General features: G+C 38.5%; 1 protein-coding gene and 1 long non-coding RNA gene across 4 annotated transcripts in view; one reads left to right on the top strand and one right to left on the bottom strand.

Annotated features, from left to right (window-relative positions):
* Window positions 1-16,978, bottom strand: part of LOC135172748 (uncharacterized) — a 35,017-nt gene extending 18,039 nt beyond the window's left edge. The window contains exons 1-3 of the long non-coding RNA XR_010301168.1: window positions 16,345-16,978; window positions 15,251-15,838; window positions 8,886-8,943 (exon numbers count right to left, since the gene is read on the bottom strand). This is a non-coding gene — a long non-coding RNA (uncharacterized LOC135172748). The remainder of the gene's footprint in view (window positions 1-8,885; window positions 8,944-15,250; window positions 15,839-16,344) is intronic.
* A 221-nt stretch (window positions 16,979-17,199) lies between these two features.
* Window positions 17,200-27,517, top strand: part of LOC135172628 (SAM and SH3 domain-containing protein 1-like) — a 160,677-nt gene continuing 150,359 nt past the window's right edge. The window contains exon 1 of one of the 3 annotated variants that reach the window (XM_064138804.1): window positions 17,200-19,331. In XM_064138804.1, coding sequence (XP_063994874.1) covers window positions 18,834-19,331 — 498 coding nt within the window. In that variant the 5' untranslated portion in view covers window positions 17,200-18,833. The remainder of the gene's footprint in view (window positions 19,332-27,517) is intronic. The other 2 variants (XM_064138824.1, XM_064138814.1) reach the window with 2 other exon arrangements.

The raw sequence follows: 27,517 nt of genomic DNA, 5'->3' as shown, positions 1-27,517 counted from the left end.
TTGAAAATAATAAATCCCATCTGTCCCGAGACATTGAATTAATTCCCAAGCCACGGGTTTGGATAGTTTGAGGTCGATTGCAAGCAATTTGCCATACTGATTGCAAGCCCAAGGAGATGAGAAGTATTCCAAGAAGTGGATGGAGGGACATAAGCGAGAAAATGGGGAAGGCTAAAATCTTTTCAGTTTGACGATGAGCAAAGTGGAACGAATGAAAGAAGAAAAGATAGTGGTCGCCTCCTTACTTTGAGGTTCGGATCTGAATTTCTCGTTTTACGGCGCAATTAATCCCTCCAAGGAGGAGAGAGTTGCATTTCTTAAGCTGAGATGGTCCGGACTGAGAAAAAAAAAAAGGAATGAAAAATGGCAAGAGTTGTCCTTCTACCGTATTCGCGACGTGGCAAGAGGGGGAGGATTTGAACCTGGCGTTGGTGAACGTAGCTTTGGTCCTTGTCTCCACTCCCTCGCCTTTGCCAATGCTCCCTCTCACCTCATGCAGCAACGAAGAATTACGGCACAGGATAAAATAAGAGAATCAGACCTAAAAAGATGAATTCAGAACTCGAAAAGGGCAAACCGTTTTCACAACCTCAAGCATATCCACAACCGGGTCCTTCCGATCCCACTCCTCACGCCGAAGTAGAGTGCACAGTATTATTGACGATCGTTTAACCCACCCACCGCCTTATCCACGTACTTTTGTTAAAGTAAATCATGTCGAGTCGTCTTTTATCCCTCACGAGATTCATTTGTAAATGCGCTGGACGTTTCAACTTTTTTATTCCTGTCGCGGACTATTGAACGGATAATTAGGTTGAATTATGGAAAACTGAATGTTAACTAGGCGTCAGTTGGTCATGAGCGAAACCGTCACTCGGTGATTGGACTACGTTTGAAGAACCCGAATATCAAAAAATATTAGTTCCGACAAATACACCGGTGAAGGAGAATCGTCACCAGGCAGACGTAGCACTCATTGACTTGACTTGAATCGGCACCCTCCAATCTCCCTGTCATTTCCGCACCCTCCCGTGAGGAAAATACACACGATGTGTGTGCCTGTATGTGTAACTGTCGTGCACAAACTCCCAGAGAAGCTCAGAATCGGACGCTCGGGGGATACGAGATTCACCCGTGGATATAGCTCGGCACAAAAGGCACAGAATCGAGGGGAAATTCTCGGATTCGTCTGTGCTAACGAAGGCGCTCTCTCTCATGTTCAATAGGCTCTGGATAATTAAAATCTACGTCTCTTTGCATCAGCCAAGAAAACAATTTGATTAATTGATTCTACGTGAAACTATGGAATAATTTAATTCACACGTATTATTAGATTTTCATCAGTTCCCCTTTTTCAAGTTTTTTTTTGTTTCTGGCGATATTATGCTAATGAGGAAATCGATAGTTTTGATATTCACGATCGCCTTGGACTCGGCCCTCCAGAGATAGATGAATGTGTGTGGGCACGAGAGAGGGATGGAAGAATGGCGAGGATGAGGATGGGGGCGAGATGGAGGGAGCGCGGATGATCGATGGCTTCAATTTTTCACGGTAGCCGGCACAGCAGGCCTGTCTCGCAACTCCGTCGTTACTAACTGAGCTTTCTATCGTAATTCCTGAAGACGATAAATACCATCTTGGCGGAAACTGGAAAATTGGACGTCCCTAAAGCGAGTTGATTTTTTTTTCTGAGTCTATTGATTTTGGAAAATTAAAACGTTGAGATGTGATTGATGGAGTGCGACAGTTTGAGATAGTCATCGCTGAAATACTCACGCTTGAGTCTTCATTATCGGAACAATGGGAACGAATAATAACGAGAGTGGGAGAAATATTTCTCATTGAAATGTCAATTACCGGAATCAGTTAATCCATTAGAATCAATAGGATAAAAGTGCTGTGGCTTAAAGAAGCTACGGATCTGCTTCTCTAAATAACATAGACTGCAGCCTAATGTGAATTGTGAGCACTGCGAGATGATGCAACAATTTAAAAAAATAACGAAGAGGCTTTGAGAAGAAAAAATTCAATGTACGCGAATATTGAACAAACAGTAAAATAATAATGCAGAGATGAGCCTATCGGGATTTAAAAAATGACCAGATGTCGAAAATTTTCGCAGCCGCTCGAATCTCGACCGGTAATTTCCGCCTCTCAATCACCCAAAATCAATGAATACCCGAAGTATCAGAGCTTCAATTTCTCATCGACAATTACCCTTCGTTATCCACAATTACTTCCTACGGTAGTCCACAACTCACCGGGAAATCTCTCAGAAAGTGGATAGTTCACTATGCGAACAAATATGCGGGACAATGTGGTAGGAAGTAGAGTATAACACGGGTCAGACTAAACCATTTAGTCGAACCATGGAGATACCGTGAATCGCAGGAATTACTTCTCTCGTCGCATGTACAGTGGTAAACCCTCGGCCCCCATACCCGGGTTAAGAGTGTACTTATCCTTCCGGCATGGAATCTCCTTACTCCCGTGGAGATCACAATTTGCGTCGCCCAGTGAGGCACCGCAGATTGATGATCCAGTGTTTTAACTCCAATTTCCAGGGTTTCGTAGAGCTTATATATTACCAATGAGATATTCAGAATTTATCGACGCTATACGATGGGGATACGTCACGTAAAATCATTGCGGATAATATTTCGGGCGTTCAGAAATATGTTCGACTATTCTCGAGTTTTCTAACATTTAATGACTAATAACGCACTTGTTTATTTAACAATTGCACCGAGGGTTGCATCATTGATTACGGAATTCACTAATAAAGCGATCGAGTGGTGGTACCGTAATTATTGACAGGTCATTTAAGCAAAAATTATGAGAAAGATTCGTGCAATTTTTTACAATGATTTTTTGTCACCTGTAGCTGCTGATATTAATCAAATAGTCATTTAGGTGAATCCAAGCTAATTCTAATTTCCATAACTATCTCAATATATATCTATACATATATCTATCTCTAGATACTTTCAACACTATCAAAAAAAATTTTTGCAATACATTTCGAGAGATTTTCAAACGCCAGTCGTGTCAATTGACGTACGAGACGTTTCGTTCGCTCATGGAAACTTGTGCTCACGTTTCTCAGCAATTCAATAGGTGAATTGTCCGCTTTCATGGAATATCTGGATCAGTACAAGTCACACTTGTCCTTTGCACCTTTAAACGAGACATTTCAAATGAATTGTTACCAGTGAACTGACAAAAACCGATCGGCTGTGACTCTTCAGAAAACCTCTTTAGTACTCTATTGTTAATTCTTTTGATCTCCCATTGTCACAATCATCTACTACATCTCAAAGAGTGCAATTGGCGTCGTAAAAAATAATAAGATGTTCAAAAGGAACAATATTTTTAAAACTGGTAATTTACTGTTTCTTTTTTTATGGAAAAAAGTACTTATGGATTTCGGTGTGAATTACGGACGTTTCGATTACTTCACTATTGTTAAATGGGCTAATCCGGTTAACGATTGGAATACTGACACGATTTCCGATTTTCCGATAGGCTCGGAAATAGCCACAAGCCGATTCGTCCGTACTTCGCATTGTTCTCTATTCCTATGAGTCGTGGATCGGAGAAGACGACAATTCGGGAGCGCTGGGTTTTCCTCAGATATTTCGAAAAATTAATGAGCTAACGATCTGCTTTCAGTACCATCGTAATTCCCAACCGAATTACACTTTTTCGAGGTACTCGTGAACAGCCAACAGCCAATTTCCACGTAATAATTGTGATATAATTCCCATAATTGATTTCAACTAGTGCACTTGTGTTATATTATTTTAGCCGAATTCATTTAGCAGAATTAATATTTTTCCCTGCGATATTGATGGAATGTGATGGAATGCAACGGCAATGCAACACCGTCGCGCGCTAGAGGGAGAGATCTTTCAACTTTTCAAATTATGAAGGAATACCGTACGGAGCACTCCCTTAGCATCTGCCTATCTCCTACCAATTTTCTCGATTACTTTAACCAAATTGCATTTGCGCCTTTTTTTCTTCTGGCGTAAGTGAAACGTAATAAATTAAATGGCGGTGAGGTTATAATGAGGAGGCGTCAAAGGATGGGAAAATTTTCGGCGACGGTAAAATACCCCCCCTGCCCCCGTGCTTCCGCACTCAGAGATGGGCCGCCACTGCTTTTAATTGAAATGCCCCTCTCCTAATTACGTTCACCGCTAATTACTAGCTTGACGCTCGAGACTCGGCGGTACAGGGTTGAAAAGAAAGCACAAGCAGAGCAATTGAGCTGTATTTTTCTGGTTTTCCCTTGGATTTTCCGTGTCTAAAAGGTGTTCGAGTGAAAGTCCTTTTCTTTCTTTTTTTGGAGGGTGAAGCGTATTTTTCACGATTTGTGGTTGCAGAGAAAATAAATTGAATCTCTACTTTTTGTTGGGATTTTTTGCTTCGAACCGAATACGTTAGAAAAAGTCAAGTATTTTCTCGGGTTGGAAAGTTTCTTTAACTATAATAATTAATTTTCAACATAATTCCATAACTGCATAATCCCAAACTTCTCAAAGGTAGAGAACTGGAATTCTCAGGCGATGATAAGCCAACACTTCCTATCGTTAACTATGATTCTAGGAGCTTAAGGAGCCATGCGGGCTGGTGAAAGATCGCACTTGTGGAAACCAAGTACGTGTAATGCTCCAATTAAACTGAAGCATCACTCTTCAGAGTCTACGGTATCCCAGGATCGTCTGGCACCGTGGATATACGGAATATTTAACGCGCATGCGAATCGCATTTTCATTAGCGTCTCCCTAGGATTTAACAAAAATTATGCCGTCAAAACCATTACCGACTTTTCATTTTTTTCTCCCGAATTTCAATTTTACGAGAACATTGCAAAGTTTGCTCCATCAATATTAGAGGTCAACTAGTTAGTCTGCTATTGGCGTTGAGGGAGAGGGTTCGTGAATGTTTGAACTGATTCCCTAGAGTAAATAAAATTTAATTTTTTGTCATTTGATTGAATTTTCAAGGGTCATTGAAAATTGAACGCTCGTTAACATTTCGCTGTTTGAATTTCAAAGTTCAATGAAGCGCTTGAACTCTTCGATCTACTGACTCCTACAGTATTGAGGGGCGAAAGTTTCCCTGACGTGATTTCTAAGTTGAATATGGTTTATACTAATTTTTATTTTCTGGTAAAAAAATTGAGGGTTAAACACTATTCCACGAATTTATGGTGACACAGGGATGTCAATTCACTTTCTCAATCTATATTTGATAATTTCTAAAATTTCCATTCACAAATTGTTTATGGCGGAATCGAACTATAACCAATCTAGACTAAAAGGTTCTTCAATTTCTGTTCTTCAAACGTTTAGTTCGATCATTTGAGATGTCGCCGAGAAGTTTTAAATAAATTCAACAATTTCGGAATTAAATCACTTTCTCAATTTTTCCTTCCACCTGACCACGCTATAGATACCCTAAGATCTATGAAAGCTGAAAATATATACATATTTTTTTCATATAGGTTGTGAAGTTGACATGAAAGCGCCTGGAAACCCTAAAACTCTAAATGTTTCTGATTTTGTCACGAAATCTCCTGATGTTGGTTAAAGTTCATAATGCGCAGTTGGTTCTACTTTCGTGGCTACCTATGTAAAGTTTTTCCCGCTTTCGGTAACATTTTAATAACAAAAGCTGTTCCCAGGGTTCACTCCCTTTTCCTTCCCAGGACTAACGCTTTGCGATGCACAATATTGTCGGGTAAAAGCCCCCAACAATTCAGTTGCAAACGAAGCTGCAGTATTTTCCAGAGGACTTGAGTATTCGCTCCGCCCATTTGTTTTCTTGACCTTATTTTATTTTGATTTTTTACTATACTTGAAGATTCGGAGCTCCGATTCTACTCGCGTGTAGGCAAAGGCTTGCGTTTGTTCGACCTATATTTTATTCAGTTTGTTTATATCTTTTAACTGATTGCTGTGACTAAATAGAAGCTCATGTTCTGTCATCTGATAAAATTTTCAAGAGTCGTTAAAATTCATAAGCTCATTATCAAAACTCTTCAACGAAACATCCGAACATGTAATTGTTTCAACTGAGAAAACTATTCATTCAAAGGAAATTAACATTGTTTCATTACAAAAATAATTCTTTTAACATGAATAAACCATTTATTTAATATCGTTAACTCTTGTTTCTTTAACGAAATAAACGCGTATATTAATTGAGTCATGAAATAGGTAATTGCAACTAAGAATTTTCATTTAATTAAATTAGCCATTGGTCTGGCTCTATATTTTATTGATGTCAACTTTCATTTAAAAATTACTGCGAGCGTAATCTTCAAAGTTCAACCAGTGTTTACCTAACTTTAAACTACAATGTGATCAAGACGCTAAAATTTCCGAAATCAATTTACTGCATCCTCCCCGCGTCATGTCCGTTTTTCAAATAAAGATAAACGCTGAGCGAATACAAGCGCGTTGTTGACGTCGATTTGAGCTCGCGCCTCATTGACATGCAGTGGCTTTCCTCTGTAAGTCGTTCAGTTCTTCCCAGAAAAATCCAACTTTTGTAATCCAAAGATCTCTATCACGGCCCCAACCAAAGCCACCATCTCTCACTATTCTCACTTTCCTCTTATTCTCTTCCTTTTTATCATCACAGACAGAAACTTTTATTACACAAATCCATGTAGAATCGACTTACGTCGCCTTTCCGAATTTCTCACAGACGTACAACTATTCACCACGTGGATATCACGAAAATCGTATTTCATCAGTCGAAAACGTCATAAAATTGAGTGATATGAAAATCGAATATAAGACGGTATGTCGCCTAAGAATCATTCGGTACATTTTTATCTTGACTAGAGCGACATTATTATTATGATCTTCTTTCTTTTACGATATTTCAGGATTTTTATCTGATTTTTGTGGGTATACGCCGTAAGAAGAGAGATATTTTAGCTTTGGCATTTTCACAACTTGGCTCTTTTTGCATTTTATAGCTGATGAGGTTTATGATGAATAAAAAAGAAAGCATCGCCAAATGAAAGAAAGGTATTTCAATAGATCCATTATTGAATAAATGGAAGAGGGAATTTCTTAAATAAATGCGTGTAGTGATTTGTTGTGGCATCACGATCTATAACACCTGTATAATTGACACAATACTGCGAATAATTTATCTTTAGTTAATTATAGCGGTCCATAAACTACCCAATTTTTGTCATTAAGTTTGAACGATAGTCCGTCAGTAGAACGACTTTATAAACTAAATTTCATATCGTTAATCCTCTAATCTAGCGATTGATTCGTCTATTTATCGAAAATCGCATCTCACGATGTCACAGTATAGTGACTCACCAGAATTTTCCCGAGCTATTCCTAGATTTTTCTATTAAATGTTATCGTCCATGACATTTTGTAATCATGGTGTCCTTCAGTTCGAGTATAAACGGTCCGTCCCTTGACCCCCAAAAATCACCATAAAATCCTAGCAGTGAAATACCATCCCATAAGGTATATTTCATCATTACATGAAGCACTCTCATATGCATGGAACGCAAATCGTTTTTTTTACCTTCGTCGTCACCGCTGGAGGGGAAAATCGCTTGGACGCTACATCTCCTCGAGGCGTCGAGGAATAGTTACAATGATTTCCCACGTGTCCTCCTGGTGTGTGTCACAGACCAGTACAACCAAAGGAAAACTTTCCGACTTTCGCGTGTAACTCAGGCTCTTTTGGGGCGCTGAGAAAATATACGGAACAAAGTGGAAATTCGGGGGAAGTGTTGAAGTCTTTGCCGGTGTCAATCCTAGTCTCTAGAGAGGTCAGAATGTACACCTCATGTATAAAAAAATTTTGCAGGGGCCAAAACTCGATGAAATATGCGGAGAATCGGACTGTTAGGAGGAGATTGAATTTTTACGGATAGTTACGTGGTGTTTTTTTAAGAGTGATATTGATTTGTTTGGCAGGACAACTATTGAGCTAAAAGTATTAAGCTCCAACTAATGCATTCGGCTGAGATTATAATTAATGAAAAAATTGAAATCTATATTTGACTGAATTTTAAAGGAATAAAGGATATGAAATTTACATGTTTGGTGGTTTTTGTAATTAACTGGTGACTTTCAAGTGACAAAAGACCACGAAAGTTCAATGGAACTATGACACGACCAAGATTTTTGGCAAATCTCCCAAAAAATAATGCAGGCTAAACTGAACTGACTAAACTATGTCCTTATTTCTTCCAAAAAATAAAAAGGACAACTGCGTAGGCGAAATTCTTAAATATTTCTGCGAGTCTCATTGAGAGCCAGACGACAGAAAAACAACGTGAAGTCGCTTAGAATGGAAATAGACTTGAATTCTTTTTCGTCGGCGGGTTTCCGGCCTTGTCGGCATGCCTTAAATGTTTCTCAACTTTATTTTTGTTTTCAGTGAGATGCAGATGAATTATACGGCGTTTAAGAACTTACGTTCTTACGTTAGCAGTTGTCCGGGACTACGCATGAGTCATCATATTGTGGGAAGAGAAGGCATTGCGAGCCACTTAAGGAAGATTTTTATAAGTCGCCAACAGGAATTTTCAAAATTGTAAAAATCAAACCAAACCTATTATTTTCATTCTTCCCCGGCAGAAATTAAGGAATCCATTGTTTGTAAAATAAATCCAACAAGACGATCCATAAGAAGGACTATTATCCATCCAATTGTATCGATTCAATAATCTAATAGTATGGATTAATCGAGTCGTTAAAGATATCCAAGAACTTTAGATTTTTTAACTGAAATGCAGCTCTGCTTTAGACGTCGAACACCAGAGCTATCATTTGATCTGTATTTATCCCGCAGTTTTCGAATATTTTATACTTGAGTTAATTACTTACATATTTTCAGGTCTGCATTTCAAACTCAATATGGGATTGGTCGTCAACGATCAAAAATCTGAAACAAAAAAATTGTCCACGTTGTAAAAATCATTGATCAAATAGTCAAAAAGGAGCAGTTTTTCTTTTGATCAAGAATTATTTTAAATAATTTCGACACAGTGAAATAACCAAATGCTATTAACCTCACAATGTAATAGAGAATGTTCACTGTAACTTCAGCATTAGACGAAAAGTCAAATCGGATGATGCATCAAATGAATGACAATTGAACTACAGCGAGTGATGGTCTGACTCGAAGCTAAAATTATTTTTAGAAATTGGTGAATTATCAATTACGTTAACTGAACACATAATCAACAGCCCTATATACTATATTCAGATGAAATAATTGAAAGGTTTATTCTGCCAATGAGTATAGATCGAGCAGAGCCACAGAAAGAGAATGGCCCTGATGGAGTGCCTCCCGAGGACACTCGTATGACCCTTCGTCATCGGCTGAGTGGTGGATATTGGTGAATTTCGAGTGGTTGGCAGTTATATATGCGCGTTGCCAGTCCTTTGCATCCACAAATTGGGAGCGTCGAGGCGTACGCACACTGTGCGTGATATTGACACGGCATGATAATGAGGGAATATGATGGAGAGCCCACTGATCAACGAGCAGATCAGGAATTAATGCTTCACTGGGAATATTAAATCAACAATCTCAAGCTTCTGTTGATAATTCTATGTTAATTAGTTTCGTCAACTTGCCAAAGTCGAAACAGTTAGCAAAGTCATTTAAATATCACCCGAATGCACTATTAATGCGAGCAAAAATGATTGTTTGAACGTTAAAAAAATTATTTAGCAATGAATTGTATCAATGAAATATGCAATGCTCGGGCAACTACCATAACAGATCAGATGGAATGTCAAATTAGTGGTGACAATTTAGCTCTTCCAATAGATTATGCATATTGAAATAATACAAATACCAAAAACCGAAGAATCACGGGAGTTGCTCTTGTGCCACAACCTCCAGTATTAAACAAATATTGAACCACGTCAAATATTCTGCAGTTTCCGTCTGAACGAAAACGCGGAATATCATGCACTGGAAAACTGAAAAACTTTTGAACTCTACATTGACATCGAAGTAGAGGAAGATTTTCCTGGCTGTATAAACGTGTACATCGACAGTCTGAAATTGTGTCCATTATGATCAGCAAGAACTTCCATTATCCACTAAATCGAAATTTCGATGGGTTTCGAATACAATGGATGCACCTACAATTTCTTTGCTTCTCGAACATCCGATGAAAAGCCTGGGTATATCATAATATACATACATTATACGAGGGTCGAGTGTTGCTGTTTTAATTAGTGGAACATCCCTTCTCGGAAATCACCTGGTAATATCAATTTTTCAGCGAACGTTAATTTGTTAGCAAATATCAATACATTTATTTCCACACATAGGAATTATGCCTCATTGAATATTCATAACACTCATTGTATATTCGAATTCAGTTGAGAAAGTGTGGCATTAATCGCCCGGATTCACAGTTATTATTTTAAAAACTTGGGTAATTGCATCTCGCGAATACGGTATTGTGATTTTAGATGATCTATTTTGTTCAACGCGAAGCTGAAAGTGGCTCAATTTTGGATTTACGGTAGCATCTGCGAAACTGGACTTCAGACAATCTTCTCAACAATAAAAGTTTTTCTATTTCATACGTATAAATGCCAGTACAGACAGGGTTTTCGGAATTTGGCTGCTCATAATTAATCAAGCTACATCACGATGATTTTTCTAATGAGTCTAATCATTTGAAATCCCGTTATGTGGTCTTCTATGATAAACCAATAAAAATTTGAATGCACTTATCGAAAAGATTAGTTTGTGATAATGGACGAATTGTATAGGATATGACGTAAATGATTCAGTCAATTGATTCTTGTTCGACCTAATTTTTAGCATTCAATTCGTAAACAAGTTGTTAACTATTACCGAATATCAACTTATTCCTTTTCCCGGATTGGCGCTACAGAGCTACAACTACGCAGCTCTGCCAATAGCACGGAATTAGCTTCCAGCAATAAAGACAATAGGCAAAATTAAGAAATAAAATCCCAATTTTGTTAGATAAATGCGTCCAATAAAAGTGTCATCCAATCGTAGAAAATTCGATGCAATGCAGAGTTCTTGTTTTCAACCCGTAACATTCGCGCGGGATATTTATTTCCGTTCAGTGCCAGATGCACCAGTTTCCCAGGATCGACAGTGTAAAACTGGGGCCTTTGTTTGATTTTGATTCGGTGGATTGGGTTCCGCAAATACTGGAGGAAGTGCAGGCGATAAACCGGCGAAATATTGGACTTCAATATGAATGCTGTGCCATTTCACATCTCTGGATTATTTCAGCAAAATGGTGCACAGAATTTTTTTACTCTACTTATTTTTGGGTGAGTAATAAAGGTTGATCGCGATACACCATGCTTTAACACATTGCAAGACGATGAGGGAATATTTTCTCCTGAGTAAATTACACATTAGCCACAGCGATGAATTTAAAAAATTTTACAATCTTCTTTCCTCCCGAAAATTTATCGGAAATTGTTGCAGGGAGAATCGAGCATTGAAAAAAAAATCTATTTCTGTTTCGCGCATACGAAACGAATAATTTGAGACATTTCGTCTCGACTTCGTCATTCAGCGAAAATATATTCTGTTTGGAGGGGTCGAAAAAATGGACTCAACTAAATACTCTTGACTTTGATTTTTACCCACAATAATAAACGACAAAGCCAGATTTCTTAATTTTCCACCCAGAATGACTCACTATCAAATAAGAAAATATTGGCAAACATTATTCATCGTTATTTTTTTATTTACGACGTTTCATACTAGTACTCAACGTAAACGTGAGTCATTTTATCCAAGTGCAGACGTGTGTTTCATCCCTGAAAAGAAGTACTTATTTATAACCCCGTAACTCTCTTCACACCGCAAGTCTTTAACCATCTCTATCCTTGTTTTTCCATAACGACGAAGACGAAAGAAAACCAAAATTTACAGTCGCGCATGGGGAGATGAAAATCTGATATTATGAATTTGACATATTCACCGAATGAAAATGGAAGCCACATTTAACCAACCGGGAGAATCCGAATTCACTGAGGGGAGCGAAAATAAAAGTTCCAGGGGAGGGAGGTGGGTATTGCTCTACAAGTAAGGATAGAAGAAAAGTGGATGTTAAGGTGAGCCACGGTAATTGCATTGAATCCTTTAGAAATAAATTTACACCACGTGGAAATCCTTCTTATTGGATTAATGCTAGCAATTAGCCAGGTATACGCGTGAATGCACGGCTACAGTATTGCTTCTGGCTCACTTCACAACTCCCTTCCATTTTATGCCTTATCCCCGTTTCACGTTTGCCCCTCGGTCTTGCGAGCATTTGAGAATAAAACATTTTGCCGCGAATAATAACGAGAGGTGCGAGAGGCTTCTCACCTCCACCGACTCTTTTTCTCTCTCCCCCGTTGGTCAATATCTTTGGAACAATTATAAAAGCAGTAAGCCATCACTCGAAAGTATAAATAACCCAGACAACTTGATAAATCACTCAATTATGTGGCTAATGCCGTCACCAAGGAAAATTAATGTCCAAAGCCAACTAAATAGATTATTCGGCGAGTGTCAATCGCATCGGAAATAAAATCATTATTCCTGGAGAGGTACATTATCGACGATTTTTGCAATTCCCGTCCTGAAATCGATCTTCCCACTAAACTCATTAGTCTATGTGTACTCAGAGACATTAATACCTGCACCGCTCTCTCCACTGTTGTCCCAAAGGTCGCATACCATTGAAATGTTAAGGAACAAGCATCGGAGACTCGTTTTACGTTCGTACGCGAGACCCACGCACTATTTACGATGCCATTCCCCCTCCCCGAAGCCATCGGATACTCATCTACACGGTTTCCTACTCGTCTCGGATGACTCTCCCTGTAATATTCCGTCCTTTGACCATTAATTCGTTGAACTTTTATGTCCCGGATTCGTGAGCTTCATCGCATGTTGGAGCCGTTCTGGGTGAATTCGGTGTAATTTTTATCTTTCTCCTACATCTTACCGCGTCAGGGATAAATGAAAATTGATTCACGACAAATTTCACCCGAGATCCTTGTTTACTCTCAATTATCGCAATTGAAGGTGCAACGTGTTGAAGAGATAAAAAAAAAATTGGCGTAACTGGAATAATTTTAGGTGCGAAAATAAATGGATAAATGAATATTCGGGTGGTGTATCGATGACGAAAAAAAATATTTCGACCAAATTTTCCGCATTCACAATTGCCAGAGATAATTGGTATTTGGCTACTGCTGAATAAATTTCGAAACACAATCACTCATTAGTCGAGCAAATTTATTCGTTTATTCTATCTTTTCGGTGATACATATAGAGCGGTCCCGATGATATTCAAAATTGGGAAAGTGGATTGAATTTATGAATATGGATTATGTCATCAATGAAGGGATTGAATCTATCGGCAGGGAGATGCGGTAATGAAACACGCAGTTGCATATCAACGAACTGTCTCCATCATCTATTGTATCAATTTTTCTCGACCGGAAATCATCCAAAGGAGACAAGATGGCAACGACAACTATATTTTTTATTTCGATCGGTCAATGTCTTGCTGGCTATAAAGATATTCTGATAACGCGTGACTTTAGGATGAAATGAAATGTCAACGGACATTTTTTCGGAGAAACCGTCTCAGGTAAAAAACGATCCTAAGATTTCATCTTAAAATGACTTGTCGTCAAGATAAACGCACCATTAACAAAGCTATCAAATCTGACGGATTACCTGTTCCTACTTGACGACGATATTTCATCTCGCATGATGCTCCACCTCCTCGAGAATTTGTTTTTGTCTTTTCCGGAAATTTCTACGTTTTTAGCGAACAGCTGATCCAATTACATTTCTAATTTTTCAGAGACGTTTAATCCACAAACTACTTTGACAGACCGCCTAGGCAGTCCAATGTCGAGGTATTCTATCAACGGGAGGTAAGCCAAAAAGATGGAAAACTTTGTGAAAAAGGAAAAGGCGAAGGTTAGCGAAGCCACACGACTGAAAACTTTTTCTTCCCCGGGGGATTTTAACGACATTCGAGTGAGAGAGTGAGAGAGCCCCTACCCTACAAGGATTGATTCCTATTTGGGCTTGCATTCAGCGAGTGTGGGAAATAACGAGAAATCTTTGAAAAGCGAAAATTGATGTTTACGTTTTCTGAAACGAATATCGTCGCCAATTCAAGGTATGCTCTGAGCTTGGTACGAGGTTACGTCAACGAATCGTGTATCCTCGGTCAACGTGATATAAAATTATTTAGCCCGCGGTTTAGAAAATATATCAGATGAACTCAATAAATTCATCAAAAAATTTTTCTAGATTTTCACTTAAGAAATTGAGTTCGCAATCAAATAATCTATAATCTATAGTCTCTGCGTAATGGCTTGCGTGTTGGAATACCGTATTTAATAATTTACTATCTCGAAGCTCCGGTACTTGGTTTTGTTTCCGTAGATGGTGGATATTGAAAACATTTTTGAAAAATGTGGAACAGTAAGTTTCCACATTGGTAGTTTCGCTTAGTAAATTTCTTTTGGACACTAAATGCTTTAGACTGTTTTTCGTCTTGATAACTACTTAATAATTAACGCAAGAAACGATGGTCATATACTATGATGTTCATAATTTGTTGTCATCCAAATGCTGATAATCACACCGCGATGATCGTTGAGACTGCTGAGAAGTTCATTGGTGTATCCCGAAGATTCTTTTGTGAGTCCACTAGAGATATCAATTCCCAATTGAAAAGCACCCAATCAGGTGGAGTATAAATCACCGTTTGGATGGCAATAGGGTTCAAAAAGTAGGGGACGCTAGAGAAGAATAGAGAAACATACCAGAATCGAGAATGATTTCTGGCCATATGGTGGTAGTCGTTAGTCCACTTTGGGACAATTTCAGTATTCCCGATATATAGTACTGGGAGACTTCGCTAGCTCCCAGTGTCAGTGGGTGCGGGCCATTTGGCTGTTCTACCGAGGCTCAACGCTACGGATTATTAGTCTCATGGGTAACATAGAGTATGTTGCTATGCTGGAATCTAACCGTATGTGACACCTTTCATTTATAAACTGTCATTCCTCCCTGGTTATGACCCGCTACCCTTCTATTGTATCAGTGTACAATAGAACTTATTATATAAATCACCTCCGACGTGGAAATGAATATACTTGATACCATCCCAAAAAAAATATAACGAAGAAGGTATAAAAGAAATTCCTTTAACCTTAAAAAATCTGCCGTTGAAATCCTCGTTGACTTTATCCCAGCTTTTCCTTCTGCTGCTCGATTGTTGCTGCTGTTGGTCCAGGGATTGTAACTTTCTTCAAGCTTCCACTAGTCTGGATTCTGCTGTTAGAGATGTCTTCTTTATTGTTAGAGGTTTTGCACTGTTACCGGTTCCACAATCACTGACGATCTGAGGAGCTCCGCGGAGTTGCGCCGTATTTATAGACGCGCGACGGGCACGCACGCCTGTGATTGGTTCGGCGGTCTGAACGGATTGCGCGACGGTGATTCGCGGAAGACACGGTGGTGGGGAGGATGAAGATGAATACTCTATTACGTCTTATGCTCTAAACCAAAAGCCTGTGATTTATTTAAGAGAACAATAGTCAATCTTGTAAAACAGCTTATTTATCCCCACCACCGAGTGCTGCTCCAATCGGCATCTCGCAATCCGTCTGATCGCCGAACCAATCACAGGCGCACATGCGTGTGAAGTGTCTATAAATATGGGGCGACTGGACCGCAAGAGTCAGTTCATCGACGGCTGCACTAAGCAGCAGATCGGGCAAGGAGAACTGAAGTTTCTCTTGAGAACAAGAAGAAGCCGTTAAGCACTACTTGAGTACGAAACATTTTACGAACTACTTGCTTTGATATAGCAGTTGGACTTCACGGGGATACGCTCAGTAGCAAATTCTTAACAACGTTTTTACGTTGAATCTTCTTGTTAAATTATTATTAGTCTCATAATCTTAACCAGCCTATCCACGTCAAGTCTTCCTACTCTATCAAAGCCCCATCCATTTATTTCTTTTTTATTTCAACTGTTCGCATTTTCTAAATTGTTCAATCAACAAAATCATTTTGACGGTTAATTTAAATACTGGCCCATGCGAATGAGATGGGCACGATAAAAATACAAAACATTTGTAAATGAATTATTTTCATTTGAAAAGAATATTTTTAGTTGATGAATTGTCCATTTCGTCTAGAAAATAATTTTTGGTGCAGACAATAAGATATTTATACAATAGTTCATCTGATTATCATAAAACATTTTCCAAAACGAATAAACTCGTGATAGCTCCGTACCACTGACTCATCCACGTGGGTGATCTCCGTCTTCTATTTCCTCCCGAAATTTCTCCGACCCTTTCCACCCAGTCTTCATTCAACCTCTCTCTCAATTTAGGAGTGTCACCACTGTCGGCCTTTGTCATCAGTGCACGACCTGGTGGTATTCTCGCCCACGGGGGCTCACTACTCTCTCTCCTAACGTGCCTCTTCTCCTACGACAACCACCTCCGGTGCGCCGATAAAGCATGACCCCTGGGTGAAGGAGCACGAACCAAGTCCAGCATACAAAGTGACTAGGATTCGTGTGCACGGCTGACTCTCGAGTGTCTCTGGAGAACTATTTTTTGTTCTGACATTTTCTTCGTTGGCTAAACGCTCCCTACGAAGCGGCTCCCATTCCGGCAAGATTCAATATTCTTATTAACTTTTTCTACTCTGAAAGTTTTCTAAAATAACGAGTCACGGTTCTGCGTCCGAAAAAACTAGTTCTTTCTTTTAGAGGCTAACAGTTTCAAATTTAAACTCAAGAATTTTAATTAATATTTTTAAATTTACTTAATTGACACGGCTATTTATTATTAATATCGATGATTAGTATTGTCGCTATTTCATTCAATTACATGGACTCTCCCATTCGATTCTCTCGAAGCACTTGCTATCATTGCCGTGCACGGACTAGCCGTCGAGAGTGACAAACAAGTGTCTTATTTCATAATACAGTGGTCTCACACAGTTGAACCCGAAAATTGCAGCGGTAGTGGCCGGACCCGAGGCAAAATGCCGCGAGGAAAAAAAAATAAAGGGGGGGGAGAAATATTGCGCCGGCTCTCTCACGTTGGTTGGAATATTCCCATCGGGGGTTGATTGAGTGGGGGAAGAGTGGCTCCCTCGCGCGGTTACGTTGTCTCAGTCGAGCCGTGTGCCGCGTCGCGGTAGGGTCACATCGCTCGGTTACTCTGCAGTTCCGTGTATACGAAAGAAATAAACAGATCGCGTTTACGCAAATATATCCCTCAGTTTTTCACGATCATCAATTCACCCGTGTCCGTTATTGCTAGTCATTTGACTACGTCGCACTCGCTTTCTGGCGGATATATTTATTCGTACAAATAAAAAACGTTCGTCAGGACAATTACCGGATTTATCTCAAAAGTGTCAGTGATATAAAAATCCCCGAGACAACCAATGAGATTGAGAATAATTTCATTGGAAGACTTGGATACCACCAAGTGCAACTAAAGTTTCAACGGAAAAATCAAAACGGCGCACGCGTTGTCAAGCGTCCGCGTGGTACGCCAGACAGAGTGTAACGTACGCGCGGTCTCCAGAGAACCCCGAGAATTTCAGGGTCGAGTGGCGCACGAGCCGGCAACGAGGTTGGATTCGCTCCTCGATGATGGGTAAGCCTGTGGGGTTTCACTGAAAAAAATCATATTTGACGTTTGAGAGGACAACTTGAAATAAACTGAACAATAAGACTCAATTGTCAAAATAACGAGTTGAGTAACGTCTGAATCTTGAGAATTAGGGCCTTCGAAGCGAATGACAAAAAAAATCAAGATAATAATAATAGTTCAGAGTTTTGGGTGAATCTTTCGATTGTGACTCGATGAGATAAAAATCTGGTTTACCGGCGACTTCTTAGCCTGGAAGATAAAAAAACGATACAGGGAGAGAGAGAGAGAGAGTGAGGAGGAAGGGACCTGGAACGATAAAAAGAATAAAGAGGGTAAAGCGCTGCATAACCCGCCCGCGCGTTTTGTGAAAAAAACGCACGTGAAGGGGAGAGAGAGGTGGGACAGAAGAGGCCCCTGAGGAGAGAGACAGAAAAGGTTGGGGAGTGAGACGAGGAGAACAACGAGGGCCTCCAAGGTCGCCTGGCTCCGTACAAGAGCGCCTCGGCAATTTCTTTTTCACCGTTTTTCACATCGTCCTCTTCTCTCCTTTCCTTTTCAATCTTCTTGCCCTCCCCCGCTCCCATTGGGCCGGGGAAAAACGAGAGATCCCTGAATTTTGGGACAACTGTCTTCCGGCCATTGAATCTTCCAACTTTAAATCACCTTAATCGGTGAATTTTTCAACTGTTATTCCTGGATTTTGCAACAACGTGATAATCAATTACGGAAAATTGATTTTTTGTGATATTTGTGGTCGTGGTAGTGTTCAGTTTAATGTGTCGTGTGGTTAGTGTGTGCATGTGATATTCGCGAGTTAAAGGATTTCGGTTGAAACAGTCACCCCTCGATCGTTTGTTTGTCTCTCTTTCGTACTGATAGCTTCTCGGTGATCAAGGAGATAGCGGGATTATCGGGAGTGTAACTGGAGAAAAAGAGTAAATAGAGGAATAAGACACACCTTTGGTGATCAATATTTGTGCCACTCAAGGAATCGTATGCGTTGTAAGCGGTAGAGATGACGTGTCACGCGGATTTCACTCTCGATCGTCATTGAACTGTTATTGAACTGATTATTTCGAATTTGAAAGGTTATTTAACTGAACAAATATGACTATCGCTAGTAATATCGTAGTTGAGTGGTTGCGATCCCTTCATCTGGGTCAGTACTCTGAATCATTCATCGATAATGGATACGATGATCTCGAGATATGCAAGCAAATTGGTGATCCTGATTTAGATGCTATAGGTGTGTTTAATCAGAATCACCGAGTTCGATTACTCCAGTCAGTGAAAACCCTCCGGGAGGAGGGGGCCGCTAGTGTTTACTTTACCCTTGAGGAGACAAATGACTGTTTGTGTGACAATGTCAGCTCAAAGTCATCGAGAACATCGTCGGAGAGACCGCCTAGTGATAAAGAGGCGCAGAGGGCATCACCCACAGCTAGTTCGTCAAGTGGTGGACAGGAGTTAACCAAGTTTGCTGATGAGTATGAGGAGGGCAAGGCTGAACTTGTCAGAATACCGAGGATGCAGCTCAAGATTTTGATTCAGGAGAAACTTCGACATGATGGGATTCGACTTGCTTGTCAGCCGTATACAACACCGGTGAGTTTTCATTTCATAAGTCAATACTGAGAATTTGTCGGTTATTTGAATGTCGATCGTAACAATGGGGGAGATGGCTCGCTATTAGAGCTGAGAAGAACGTTGTGTTATGGATTTCATAAAAGATTTATTTATTTAGGTTGCGGCTGCGAAAGCCAATTACTAGTCCTTTTTGTAGGGAGAATTAGACAAATATTTTGAGAAAATGAAAATTGGAATGAATTTTTCCGCGATATTATTTAAACAATTAGGTAGGACTCAATTCATTGCGGTTTTTTAGAGAAATACTCCGGGGGAATAAAACTACGGAATAATTTGAAACCAATTAGCCAAATGGCTGATGTAGTTTTTATAACGTTGCGAATGTCCTAAAAATTGAACAATTCTCTAGCAATAAATAAAAACACATATATTGGCAGCATTCCTTGTTTGTTAGAAATCGTTGAGATTACGAGATTTTTATTGGGAACTAGCAACTTTTTTTTTCTCTGCCCAATAAAACTTTTATTTGAACGTTAAGTTGATTGTTGTTTCCGTTTCCGTTCACATCAGCTAATTCTTTCCGTATCAATAAATGCTCATCAATTCAAATGAACGCGTTATTTGTAGAATCAAATTTAATTTTTACATGGCGTTCAAAAGATTTATTAAAATTTAATAACCGTTTATTTTGAATTAATAAAGACTGATGAGCGTCAATATTCCATTTCTCGATTCGCTGGTATGTACCGTTCACTCAATTGATCATTGTAATTTCGTAAAAATGATTTTCGATTTACGATATAATCGTCAAAGTTCCTAACTAAATTGTTGATTAAGAAAATAATTCGGAATTTAAATATTGGAATTGTCGATTACTTGGATGATTGAAAATTTAACAATAATCTTAACGATTTCACAACTTGGCGATAATTGTCACTCATTAATATCCTAACGAGCAAATAAATTATCAATGCTTGAGATGGGAGAATTCGAATGAAGAAAAGTATTTCTTGGTAATTTTCAAGCAGAGATTTTTTTACCCCAAGACTTGGTTAAGAACTCGGTTTTTCTCTTTCGTAATTGCATCAATCCCAAGTCTCCAACAGTTTCAACGTTTTTCTTGATGCACAAAAACATTGAAACGAGATATTAATGAATAGTCGGGCAATGTGACTTATGATAGTCATTGAGATTACCTGGAATCACTGACGAGCTCTCATGATATAGCCCTCCTGTGTCCTTGAAGTACAATCTCCATTACTTAGATAATGAAACATTGGCTACCACGAGTGCGTATTCCTCTAGTACACGCGGGGCGATTCTCTAAGAAATTAAGATAATGCGGAATGCTGGTAGGCACGCCCACGCCAGACGAGATAAACGGCTGATTCATTATTTCATTACATTGCGGGAGGCTTTGTGCGAGTGCCCTTCAGATAAAGAGTATGTGATATGATATGTTCCTGTTTCCGGTCCTTCTTCGATTTTCAGGGACCAGGTGGATTGTTGAAAAAAATTACCTCAATTCCGTGGAAAAGAATCGTGAATTTTATGGGGGGAGAAAAAAGTTAATGGACTGCCTACTTCCACTGAAAATTGAAAGGAGCTTTCCAACTTTTTTTTCGTAAACAGTAGATGAAAATTCCATACGAGTACAGGAAGATGATGAGGCATAATATTACCGTGAATTTTGACGAATGTCCTTTAAAATTTTTGAAATCAAATCATTTTACAACGAAATTCTATGAAATATAACAAAATTTATAATTCACGGGAAGAATTCTTTAAGTTTTTCTGTTTGTCATTAATTTCTTGTTTTTCCGTTTCTTTTACATTAAAATTTTTGTCTCAGTTGAAAAAATCCTGATCTTTACACTTGTGATCTGCCAATAATCTCATCATAATTAAAAATTCTGCTTTATGATTTGCACAGTACTTTTTATTTTAACTGAATTAACGTTGAATATCATTTCGATATTAATGCTTCATTATTCTAGAATTTTTCGAGCCTTATTCTGACATTAAATAATCAGTATATTATTCACGACATAATGACATCTGTAACCACGCGTTTCTTAAAACGAGTAACGAAATTCTAGAGGCTGGAAACTTAGTCTTGGCGAATTTAAGAAAAAAAAAAATATGAAAAACTTTCCACGTCGAAATGTTGCAGTGGATGCGGGAATTTCCTCGGCTCTCCAAATGAAATTCCTGGCAAAGTTACAAGTTTGATCGAACAGGTGGATAGACGTGTAGAAATTAGATTTTCAGCTTTAAACTTATTTACGCGCGTGTCAGACTCTGATGACATCAGCCATCAAGGATATGAAGGGATGTATTTATAGACCTCTGAACGAGTTACAAACCTGACAGGTACACATACCCAGGTTTTTTCTGTTTATACTGGATCAACTATGGAGTCACCCAGTGGTGAACATGGAATATAGAATTTTTGTTTCTTTGCGATATTGGATATGTGCCAGTCTAGTTCAGTATTCGGTATTATTAATAACCTCAAATAATCTATTGTCAACAGTCACTTCTGATGGAATGGAATAGATTCCATGATACATTATTGTTGCTGCAAAGTCATTTTTTCGTCGAGACGAACCCCCCGGACACAGAGACATTCTATATTAACATTCTAGTAAAATTTCGGGCGATCGCCAGCGAATTTTCACGTTTACACTAATAAAATTTCCCGTGCTAGCACCGTCATTTATCTTAGAATTTGTTCTCCGTCTGAATAAATATTTCGCCTCACAATTACTCCATCCTTCGTATAAAGTTACAATTGAGAAAATTCAAGGCCAAAGAAATTGTCCACAATTCAATGTCAACAACATAATTTACTTTGTGCACTAGACCTCAATAACTCGGCATATCCGGTGGGTACATTCGTCAATTTCTCGATGAAATGCATTGCACCGGATATGAAATAAATCAGTGTCGGTTGTAAATAGGGAAACACCTACGGTTTTTCGGCGTCTCGTAATAATTTTTTCCCCCTCGGTACACAGATATAAGAAATAAGAAAAATGAATTTGTAGTCGTTAGCGGAGGAATCCCCCGATAATATATGTCTGTTTTGTTGAAATACGCATGGTTGGATGGCGTGTGCATATATATGGTAGATGGGCACGCGAGTCCACACGAAGAGGGGAAACCCCGAGAAATGAGAGATTCTAGAGGGAGAGAGAAAGTGAATGAGAATATGAGAAAAGTAGAGGTTCTCCAGTTAACAGGAGGGGCTGGAGGGAGGGTGGAAAAAAAAAAGATGGATTGAAAGAGAAATCCTGTTTTCTCTATTGCGAATCCCGGTGGTCCAGTCGATCAAGTCTTTGGTTTTTTTTTTTATCGCGTGCGTGGGTGCATGCCTCGGTACAACTTCAACGCACGTCGTTAACTCTTCTGCTTCCAATCGACAGATGTCTTAATATTTTTATTTTCTATTCACATTTACTTCTTTCGTGATTCTCATTCTGTTCTCGTCTGTTCCAAGTTGTAGATTGAATTTATTAGACAAGAATAATTCTCTTCTTTTTGACATTCTGTTTATCGATGCCATGGGGCTTGATTGATGGGTGAATTGTGGCTGATTTATGGACAACATCGGGAGAGTTTTCAGCTTCCATTTATCGATTTTTTTTTTCACCAGAGGTATTTTTAACGATTGAAACTCATTTAGACTATTATTTGATGAATTTTGTCAAGTGGAGTATTTAATGATATTTTATTTTCGGGGTTCAGCTCAAGGTCGGAGGGATGAGAGTCTTATGATCTTTGTTCGCCCACTCAATTTTATTGTAAATATGATCATAAACAGATATCTGCTATTTATTCATATTTCATTCACTCGATTTTCCGGTTGTTATTTAGTAGGAAATAGACTCGACGTAGAAATTCACAGTTTCGAAACCATCAATATAATTTAATTTTTGTTTCAACGATTGCTCGGAATTTTGCAAATTATCTGCTGAGGTTTTCAAATGAAGTAATCAATGTAGTTCAAGATTCTTTTTGTGCCTTTCCTTTCGGGTCAAAGAATCTTAAGAGTCAAACAACCCAATCCCAAACATCAATACGAGAGCTATGATTCGCCCGAGCATTCGACAACCACCGGAAAACAAAAAACAAATTCCGAACGTAAAAAAATTGAATAAAAAAATAATCCACTGTGAATATCTCCAACATTCTATTTCCTATTTATCTATAGACCACCGAGTCGGTCCCCATGTTTTCATTTAACTCCACAAAATGCACCAGACGCTGTAGTTTATAGTCTCGAAACCCAGAAAAAGAACTCAGCAGATACCCACGTGGTGCACGTCAATATTTTTGTACGACCCGTCCACTCTAGAGTGTGTACATTCCCAACCGCTGTGCGTCCTCTGTCTCGGCAATATATGAACAGTATGGAACAGCAGGAAAATAGGAGTGGTAGTGGTGGTATGATAAAAAACATATCCACGTGCAGTATTGAAATAAAAAGGTTAAGGGTAAATAAATAAAAATGAAAATTCTATAGTTTGGTGTAGCAGATTTTTCAGTCGTTATTACAGTGTCGTGTAATGTCCACAGAGCACAAACTTGGTATTTATTGGTTCAATTTCGTACGTTTGAATGTTAGTCGTAGATGTAACATTGGCACTGTAGCATAAATGGGAGTATACACTAGGGTGAGGAGGTCTGATTTGTTCGGTGCCTCCCCGAACACTCGTATCGCGCCAATCAACATTTTCACCATAGGATTGGAACTACGGGGCCAATTACAACCATCACGTTTATTCGATATAATCTCACTAGCTGTGTCTTGATTCCTTCATATCGTCGAAAATTGATTGTTCGGGGAGAGAGACACAGAGAATTTATTTCTTGTGAAAAATATAAAGATTGTTGATTAGTTCTAGAATCATTACCTGAGACTTGTTCCTCTCTTGGCATTGTAATCCTGCGCAAGAAAATCCCAGAATTAATTCTCTCTAGAATTAATTAGGTGCAAATAAAATTAATCAAGGATAGTCTCATATCATATGGAAAATATCGCATTGAAATCTCGAAAAACTTTTTAAAGCGAATCTTTTACTGATCATCAACTGATTCACATCAGAAAACAATTATGGGAATTTTTCTTGCGGGGTACGCTATTCAAAATGTCCTGTGATTTTACAATAGTATTTTTATTGTTTGTGATCTTCTGATTGGATCCTTTGATTAAGAATTTTTAAATGCTCAGTAGCGCTTCTCTTCGAACAACTATATTATCGTCTATTAGGTTCTCTTCAAGTGATACTATACCACGTTTTTCCCCCCTAGTTGATGATTTTTCTTCCCTTCTCAGTTGGATCACATCCTTGAGTTACAACTACACGTCGCGTCGGGTAATAGCGTTTAAATATTTGAGTGAATGTTCAATCGATATTCCGCGGCCGGCTATACTCTCCTCATTCCCTTGTCTTTTTCTTCAACCCTCCTTTCTCCCCCTTTATCTCCCTTCTTTCCCCATTGTATGGTGTGTACTTGTGTGCAAGCTTTTCTATGAAATATCAAGCAGCAGTGCAAAATGAGATTGTCTTACTACGGGTGAAACTGAAATTACTGGGGTTGAGTTATGAAAGTATACATGAAAAAACTGTGAACTTTGCGCAGGTGTTTTTGGATTCAGTTTTTGCGAAGGTAAAAAAAAGTTATTAACTGCGCTAAATAAGGAATGCTTTTGGTTTTCTTTAGTATTAACAAAGAAGAGCGCATTTTGCATTAATAATTTTGAATATCAATAAAAGTATTTCGGTGGAAAAACATTTTAGGTTTTGAGTTGAAATATTAAGTGAATATTAGTTTAGATTTCAGTTATCGTTATGTTTTTTTTTTCTTTTTAAATTATAGGGGAGGTAAAAGGGTCAGAGCTTTCACTTTTAGAAGAAAGGTCACGTTTCACTTCAATATTTTTTTATTGAGCCATAATCATAGAATGAATTCAAGTCCAAAATGGTGGTTATGAAGGGAGTTAACGTGAGGGGCGCCAGAGAGTCGTCTGAGAGGTGGCGTGAACGTGAACAATGATTTTGTAGGGAAAAATAATCAGAGAACTTTTTCCTTAATTGATGAATATAGTTTTGGTCTTTATGAAAAAAAAAAATCCTCGAACACGACAGTAATAGTGTCTTGGACATCGGTATTCATGTTCTCACTGAGTCTTAATTCGGCCGATTACTTTACTGACACTCTTTCGAACCAACAATTTCATCGAATTTCCAATCCATTTTTCTTTTAATTAAAGGAAGCATTCCTCACTCACTTCCTCTACAATCATAAATTATTCATGAAAACTCCTGAATCATCGGAATAAAAGAGGAAAAATAGTCCTCAGTCATTACCATCTTGAATACCGTTTCAAAACAAGGGAATCAGAATTGAAACGAAAATCAAACCTTTCCATTGAACACGCGACAGCTTGAAAAGCGATTTACAATCGTGATACCCATGGCCATTGTAAAGCCATCATTAAATACACTGACTCACTTTCGTTGTGAAGTGGAAACTCGAGCTAACCCCTCTGGTTTTCCAGGGCCCACGGTCTTTTCCATTAATAATTTTGGTTGAATGCCTCGGTAACTGCTGAGATAAGAATTCTTCTGTCAAAGGGGAACGACAGAAGTAACGGGGTTGACTAGTGTCCCTGAGGATATATTATAACCCAGTTTATCCGTTCGGCTCAGTTGGGATTATTCTCTCATTCTAGAATTTTTCACATGTTGTATTTGGCCACTTCGGTGTGGGCCCCTCTTTCAACAGAGATGATTCGTTGTTTTGATAAGTGTTTCATCTGTCGGGATGATCATCAGTCAAATTGTAAAGGCTTATCAGTCCGACGGTTGTTGAAAGGGATTTAAAAATTATGGCTAGGCTTAACTTTTTTGGGTCATTTACCTAAAAGAAAAAATCAAATTGAGACTTACGATATCCGAATAAAATGAGACTTTCGAAACTCTTCATTTTTCCATTTAATAATTAATATTACTTTCTCTGTCAGCACTTTATTGCATTAAGTATATGCTGGTCTTGGATATAATCCATGTTTATCTTAGTTTATAAATAAAATCTGCTCATTTGTAGATAAAATATATAATGCATACAGTCGATCAATTTTATTAAGATTATCGCGCTTTTGAACACTCTTTAATGTAGATAATTTATTTAATTTTCCCAACTTAATATTTTATTATTTAAAATCGTGGAGAGTATTTCTCACAGAAATTTTCCAACTCGAAAAATCATCAAGACAGATATTATCTCCTTTTCAATGAATGGATGAATTGACGATCAAACATTATAGGCAGATAGGGATTTTTTTTCGGATAATTCCTTCCTTTCCAAATCAAATAAATCTATTTATGATACTTATCAATTGTGAACACTTTATGCTTGCTTCTTCAATCGAGATTATCAATGTCAGTGAATTTCAAATCGGAGTCAACGAAAGAAGAGAGCAGTGAATAAGATTGAGGGATATTTTTTTATGAATAAAAGAAAAATGTATTGGACGAATTTCTGTCTCTTCCTGAATCCCCCTCGTTGGGTCAAGTGATGCGATAAAATTCTTTCCTCCCATTGAAAAAACTACTCTGTATGTGTATTGCCGGGAGGGGCGTAATATGAAATGTGAATTCGCTCGCGCGCAAATAGCGGTCGTGGTCTTCTCCGGGGTGGGGGGGTTAAGGGGGAACTAAAGCGGTATCTCGATTAAAGAAAAATAAAAAAAAATCAACTGGTCGATTGGTGTAGCATACGTTCTGGTGGACATACCAAGATCCATGTACAGTTGATGGAATGGAATGGGAATTTTTGTCCTAGAATTGACTGGGGGAGAAAACTCAATGCCATAAATAGAGCAATTGTATTTTTTCGAGCGGAAATAACGGGACGGTTTAATTTTATTTGGTAGCGAAGTATGGTCTCTTTGTTTGAAGTATTTTATCCGGTTTATTGTAATTGTGAAGGAAGTTTGGATGCGTTCACCCTTGATAAAGCAGAAAGAGAAAATTAAATTCGTAAATTATTATTCCAAGTTTTTTCGGACGAAAAATTTTGTACCAATTTCCCACGGATAATTTCCAAGCTTATTGATCAACTCGAAAAGAAACTGCAGTCATCAACTAATTGTTCCATGCAACCCTTTTCTAATAATAACCAAACATGTAAAG

Source organism: Diachasmimorpha longicaudata, chromosome 1, assembly GCF_034640455.1.
Source record: "Diachasmimorpha longicaudata isolate KC_UGA_2023 chromosome 1, iyDiaLong2, whole genome shotgun sequence".
Classification (NCBI taxonomy): Eukaryota; Metazoa; Arthropoda; class Insecta; order Hymenoptera; family Braconidae; genus Diachasmimorpha; species Diachasmimorpha longicaudata.
The sequence above is the reverse complement of the archived record's forward strand: the minus strand, read 5'-3'. Positions and strand labels throughout refer to the sequence as shown.